Source organism: Ostrinia nubilalis, chromosome 4, assembly GCF_963855985.1.
Source record: "Ostrinia nubilalis chromosome 4, ilOstNubi1.1, whole genome shotgun sequence".
Classification (NCBI taxonomy): Eukaryota; Metazoa; Arthropoda; class Insecta; order Lepidoptera; family Crambidae; genus Ostrinia; species Ostrinia nubilalis.
The window spans coordinates 4,404,194-4,410,882 of NC_087091.1; the positions used below are offsets into that span (position 1 = coordinate 4,404,194).

General features: G+C 37.8%; 2 protein-coding genes across 3 annotated transcripts in view; both read left to right on the top strand.

The window, feature by feature from the left end:
* Positions 1-1,719, top strand: part of LOC135071333 (sialin-like) — a 32,518-nt gene extending 30,799 nt beyond the window's left edge. Inside the window, exons 13-14 of the mRNA XM_063965126.1 lie at positions 191-807; positions 1,006-1,719. Of these exons, the coding sequence (XP_063821196.1) occupies positions 191-433 (243 nt within the window). The 3' untranslated portion in view covers positions 434-807; positions 1,006-1,719. The remainder of the gene's footprint in view (positions 1-190; positions 808-1,005) is intronic.
* Positions 1,720-3,127: 1,408 nt separating this feature from the next.
* LOC135088508 (probable RNA-binding protein 46) lies at positions 3,128-6,441 on the top strand. Of its 2 annotated transcripts, none has more exons than XM_063983337.1 (4): positions 3,128-4,025; positions 4,353-4,861; positions 5,064-5,271; positions 5,635-6,441. In XM_063983337.1, the coding sequence occupies exons 1-4, from the start codon at positions 3,372-3,374 to the stop codon at positions 5,791-5,793; spliced, it is 1,530 nt and encodes a 509-aa protein (XP_063839407.1). In that variant the 5' UTR covers positions 3,128-3,371; the 3' UTR covers positions 5,794-6,441. The 2 variants fall into 2 exon arrangements, with proteins under 2 accessions (XP_063839407.1, XP_063839408.1); XM_063983338.1 differs by having other exon boundaries at positions 4,674-4,861.
* The last annotated feature ends 248 nt before the right edge of the window (positions 6,442-6,689 follow it).

The following is a 6,689-nucleotide window of genomic DNA, read 5'->3' on the forward strand; positions in this document are numbered from 1 at the left end:
GACTTATAAATGTATGGCGTCTTTATAGTTGCAGTATGTGCTATTATCTCCAGTTAGTAGACTTGGAATCAATCAAATTATCCGAACGGAAACGATACCTTATCAGATGTATATGGAGCTATAAAGTCAAGCAAATGTCTAAAATTTATTGTTATAGACTGTAACCTAACAAATTCTTTTCACTTTCCAGACCGCAGAACAATGGCGCATCGTATTCTTCATATCCAGCATCATCTATCTAATCGGCGCCATAATCTACGGAATATTCTGCTCAGCCGAAAAACAACATTGGGTCGTAGAAGTAGACTCCGACGCGAGTTTCGACACAGATGGCGCGTCGGTCGCAACGCAACGTGAGAACAGTCGGTACGGTATTGATGGCGTTACATACGGGTACGATAACAAGGCTATGGATCAGAATTCGGAAATGTAAGTATTGTAAAGTAGAAGTAATTTGAATGAGGGTTTTCGCGATTGAAAAATCCGCCAGATGGCAATACGTAGACGCGAGGTCCAAATGCTGCATGATTGGTGGATTTTGACATATCTGTCAATGTCATGTCAAAAATAACCAATTATGCAGCATTTGGACCTCCCGTCTACGTATTGCCATCTGACGGATTTTTCAATCGCGAAAACCCTCATTGGACCACGATAGACGAGCAGCAAAGTATATTTAGTTCGTAAAGTTATGGAAGACCACGAAATCCAGTCTTGTGACTTTGTAATAGCTCCTATTTTTTTATGGAGTGAGGATTTTTCGTTTTTATGGAGTTACTGAACTATTATTAATAATTTCAACTTTAGGTCTAAAGCCCGGTCTTTGAGCACGTAGAATTTTGTCCAATGACCCCAAGCTACCCATCCTTATCGCTCGCATGTAATTATATTGCTGTCGCGACTGTGTATGCGAACGCGACAGCAACATAATTACGCGCGAGCGATAAAGATGGGTAGCTTGGGGTCATTGGACAAAATTCTATGTGCTCGGAGACCGGGCTTTAGTGAGCGCTGAAGCTGTTGAAAGATTTGCGCCAAGTTGGCGCTAATGTCGAGTAAGGTCCTATTACTCGCCAGTGGCGCCAATTTGAAACCCTTATTATGTGACTATGACATACAGATACAATCTGTTAAAATTGTTTCATTCCTTTATTTTAGTAACTATGCATTCCGTTGTACAGACTTCGTTAATTTAGAATTTAATTTTAAATTAAATTTTGAATGCAAATGTGGAAAATGTGATCTTTTAAATGTTTACTTTATGTATAAAATACCTCGCGTCTAAATAATGTGATTTGATTGTTTTGATCTGTATAAATATTTGTATCTGATTTTATATTTTATGTTAGTTATAAAGTAAGGTGTTGCTTACAGATTTTATGTCCATAGTTTTAAGGTTGAAAATGAATTGATACATTTTATGCTGAGCTGATGTGTTGTACTTTCACATTAGCCTAGAATTTACATACATAACCTTTTTTCAGGGTAATAAAGAGAAATTTGCGACCATTCTTAATATTTTATTATAAATTCTGTGTTGTATTCACGTAACTATGTATTAAATTGTAATGGATTGGTATAAAAACTTGTGTATCTTCTGCCTAAGTACTTCAATCTTATACGAAAAAAACAAAAATAAAAAATGTGTAATGGACTGTGAAATATTTTGTACATGTGATTTTATAATTAGTCTTATTAAAGTATTAAGCTTACTGTGAATTCCAATTTTCATTTCATCCCGACGAAATCCCTGTTTATAAGCAGAAGTTGTCAAAGCAGAACTGTTTATTTTTTCAAATTCAAATATGTAGTTTATTCAGTACATAGGCCATTTCTAGGGCACTTATACACGTCCCAAATATAGCTTGCACTACCACCACTTCGGGACAACATTTATGGGCTGGTGCTGAGAAGAAGTGGCGGAAGAAACTCAGACACCTTTGTTCATGCAAATAGAAACCTAAAACCGGGGTCATAGATTGCGTATTGCTTCAACCCTAGTCAAGTTTTACTATTTTCTAAACATTTCAATTCATCTAAAGCCTGGTCCGTGAGCACGTAGAATTTTGTCCAATGACCCCAAGCTACCCATCCTTATCTGTGCGAAGCGCGCGCGCAGTGAGTGTGCGAGCGCGACAGCAACATAATTATGCGCGAGCGATAAGGATGGGTAGCTTGGGGTCATTGGACAAAATTCTACGTGCTCACGGACCAGGCTTTAGATAGGTATGCAGACAAGCAATAATAATTGTAAGTTCGGGGGACCCTGCCTATAAAAATTGAATTGAAACAAAAGACTGACCAATGCCATTTTTTTCCCACTATCAAACGATTTAAGTATGTTGTTCTGGAATGATGGTATTTAGGACATTTGTAATTAACCTGAAAAAGGTAAATAAACCCCTGCTCGTGTAGAGGTACAATAATTTTATTCCCTCCACGTATCGTCTACCAGTCGACATAGATATTAGAGGGTTTTAGTGTTATGTACTATAATAGTTCCCATTACATCACAATTTTTACCTATTATAGTTTAATATTAGCCTATTGTTAAAAACTGTCAATAAGTTATTCAATAAAGAATTTTATTTATTTATTTAATTATTTACTTGGCTAATTTAATCATGTAGGTATTGCATGCATGCACCAGGGTATAGCATGCAAAATTAATTTTAACAATAATGATTTTAATAATCTCCCAAGTTAAAAATCAGCGCCATCTTTAAATTCCGCAAACTTATTTAAAACTTTGTCCTTAATTTATGTTCGTAACTTTAAGATAGTCAGTTTATTAAAATATGTAATTCAGAAGTTTCAATAAATAATTTGCCTAGAAATAAAACAAAAATTGATGAGGTAATTTAAAATTTTGCCGCCGGAAACAGCCATAAATGTTAGGATTTCGTTACAAAGAAATTATTTCAAACAATATCAAATAAAAATGCCAATTATAATTTAAAATATTTTAATTAATTTTGATTTCCTTGAGTTTTCTTAAACGGATACGGATTTACTTTATATAAAACGGATATAGGTGCCCTCCAAGTCAATTTTCAGTTTCTTTTTTACCTACGTTAAAACTGCACCTTAATTTTTGCATACTAACAAACTGGTAAAAACAAAATAATACACAGTAATTTATGCAATAATATATTTGCAATTAATTATTTACAAAACAATAAGATTTAAAAAAGGAACGAAATCGGAACCGAGCTTCCGCCATGATTTTCGCTCGCCTTGACGTCACAACCGCCGCCGGCGCCTGTTTGTCGGCAAAAGTATAAAGGGAGCCGCCACTTTGAAAACGCCGCATTTCGCCGATCGCTCTCAACGGAAAGTGCTACGCGCTGATTATTTTGATCAAATCAAACATGGACAAGAACGATATGACGTACAAGCTCCTGGACCTGATGCAGAAGACAGGGTACCCCATAGTGCAGCACAATGGCCAGAGGAAGTATGGCCCACCGCCGGACTGGGTTGGGTCTCCCCCGCAGAAAGGATGCGAAGTCTTCGTCGGCAAGCTTCCCCGAGAAATCTTCGAAGACGAGCTCGTCCCTATCTTCTCAAAGGTCGGCAAGATATACGAGATGCGTCTGATGATGGACTTCTCCGGGTCTAACCGAGGATACGCGTTTGTGACTTACACCAACCGTGTTGACGCCTTCAAAGCTGTGAAGGAGCTGAATGGGTACGAGATCAGGGCCGGCAGGCATATTGGAGTGGTGAAATCTGTGGACAACTGCCGGCTGTTCGTTGGGGGTATCCCGAAGACGAAGACCAAAGAGGAGGTGCTTGAAGAGTTGTCGAAGCGCGTCGCCGGGATCGTCGATGTGATTCTCTACAAGAACTGCTTCGATAGAAGGCTGAATCGGGGCTTCGCCTTTGTAGAATTCACGTCGCACCGCGCCGCTGCGATGGCGAGGCGCGCGCTTATTCCTGGCTGCGTAAAGATCTGGGATCAAGAGGTGATGGTGGACTGGGCAGAGCCGGAGCCAGACATTGATGACGAGCAAATGAAAAAGGTATGTAGTATTTTTACTTGTGATTAATCCTCAAACTGTCGCGAATTTACTTTCCTCTGCTTTGCGAAGTTAGTTACCAAGTAGATACAGATATCACAACATAAAATCACTGTGACCTTATTGTAGTTGTAATAAGTGCGATTTTACAACAAATGTAGTCTGTGATGTTTGTACCTAAGTTTAATTTGCTAATTTGTACTTGATGCTCAGCTGTTATTTGTGTATAGTGTCCTCTTACAGTTTACATTCAGTTGTCCTTTCATAAAGCATGCCCACCTGTGTAGTTTTAAATTACAATATAGGTAAAATTTATTCTTTCTATTACAGGTAAAAGTGCTCTATGTAAGGAACTTCTTGATTAGAACCACCCCTGAAACTATTCAAACTGTATTTGAAAATGCTATTCAGAACAAAATTGAGCGAGTTAAAAAGATCTATGACTATGCGTTTATCCATTTCTATGAGCGAGAGCATGCTGAGCTGGCATTATCAAGATTGCAAAATGCCGAAATCGATGGCAGCAATATTGAGATCAGATGGGCCAAGCCAGTTGACCGTGACTTGTATCGTATACAGAAATTGAACCGTGGCAATGCGAAATTCAACAATAGCCTAGACTTTACACAGACACTTTTGCTTTACAAACAGCACTTGGAGAAGAAGGAATATGCGAATTCACCAAGCAAAGAGGACGAAGGAATCGGATCAGTGGGCGCTGGTGACTCATCGTGTGGCTCTCCTATAGACATAAAGCCCTGTAACTTAATGTACCACACATCTCCGCAGAAGGAAAACTTCCCCTTGGCTCCTGCAAAGTTGGATGCTATGTGTAAAAGGTTAGTTTTGTAATATTTTTAATATTTTAGCCAGCTATCTTTAATATTGACCTAATTAATGCTTAGCAGTTTTTTATTCTAGTAATTTATGTCATGAATTTTGATAATTATCTTGCAGTCTTCCTTCTAAATAAATTTAAAAATATGCTGCAAAGCAATGTCTACCCTCATTGTATTGTCTAACTTCCTAATTTCTTTTCAGGTATATGTGGTCTCCACCCAGATATGAATACCAGAAGTATGTGGACCCGACTGGTGCCGAAGTTTGGGTGGGAAGAGTGGAGCTGCCACAAGTGGGGCTGCCATTGCTGAACACCCCTCAAAGCATTGGCCCGCTGACAACGCGATCCTGCTTCTCAGTACAGCAAGCCCATGTGGAAGCAGCTGAAAATGCTTTGCATCAGATTAAGGTAAATACTAGTTTCATTATACTATTTTGCTAGTTTCTTGGGAGCTTTGTTACTGGTACAAAGCCTTAATCTTATCCATGTCACAGCTGCCCTTCTGGCAGGGAGTCCCACAAAATCCATTTGTCCCCCAGGCCATTGGGTATGCAATTGGTGCTTTTTTCCAGTCGCAAAAAAGTAAAAAATGTGTAGATAAATTAAATCGATCGTTTTTAAGTAGTGCGAGTATGTAATTATTTTGTATTTAATTTTCTTATTCAGTAACAATTTTTTTATCTTCCCTCAAGTCTTTCTTCCAGTCTAATAAGACCATTAGAACCTTATTTCCTACACAGTAAAGTTTAAAATCCTTTTCTAATTTTCCAGCTGCTCCGTGCTGACCTCATCCAACGCTCGACACCGGCGCCGGTGCCGCCCATGTACCCGTCTCTCCTGCCGCCAGTGCCAAGCTGCGTGCCTCTCCCCTACGAATACCTCTACCGCCAACCACCCATGCCAGTCCCAGCGATCTGGCGAACCGTATGAATAAGTTAACTTTAATTCTGAGTAAGTTGTTTCGAAATGTATGCTCTATTTATGGTAAATAAGGCTACGTTTCGTTCGTTGTATGTGAAGAAATGGAGCAGAAACAACGGTACAATTATGGACATTGTATTTTTGTTTCGAAGTTCTAAGTTTTTTAGCGTAGACTTTTTCATTCATCAAGCATTTTTATTGTTGTTGCCTCTTATGATAGACTAAGATTTTTTGAGTGTAGACTTTTTCATTCATCATTGTTATTGTTGCCTCTTATGATAGACTAATGTTGACTCTAATATAGTTTTATTAGGTTTAAGATAAAGTGCCTACTTTGACTAAGTATGTTACCTCTTGTGTTCAAATAGTTTATATTTTTGACCATTTCTCTAAAAGACGCGCAATCGCAGTTTTTCATTGACAAATAATCGAAACTTGATTCTGGTCTAAACCAAATTACTTGGTTAAATATTTAATTGTTAATTTTAGAGAAATTTAATTGTTGATTTTCTTTATTTTTGAATTTTTTTAGTAACGGCGTTATTTACTAATGTAAAGCTGCCTTTGCAGTGCTTCCTTGTGCTTATACATGGTATATTCAGAGAGAATGCACTGGTTTGTTTGTTTTTTGTTAAGATGTGAGACTGTAACTTTGAAGAACAATAAACGATATTTGCAGAATACATTATTTGATTTTAATTAAATGACCTAGCTTACCTAGTTAGTAGGGAAATAGACAAATGAAGAGAGAATTTTTGCAAGCTGATAGAATGAAAACCTTTTCAGATTTTCATGTAATTACTTTGTATGTAATGTTGTTGGTATACCTCAATAAATAAGTAGGTATGTCTAGTCAACAGCAAATTACTATATTCATTTTTGTTGTAAAGTAGGTCAGCAGCACC

Excerpts from the sequence above, each read along its gene's own strand:
- LOC135088508 (XM_063983337.1), top strand. The coding sequence starts at position 3,372 with ATGGACAAGAACGATATGACGTACAAGCTCCTGGACCTGATGCAGAAG. Across the intron at positions 4,862-5,063 it reads TTGGATGCTATGTGTAAAAG|GTATATGTGGTCTCCACCCA; the intron begins GTTAGTTTTGTA and ends ATTTCTTTTCAG. Across the intron at positions 5,272-5,634 it reads ATGCTTTGCATCAGATTAAG|CTGCTCCGTGCTGACCTCAT; the intron begins GTAAATACTAGT and ends CTAATTTTCCAG.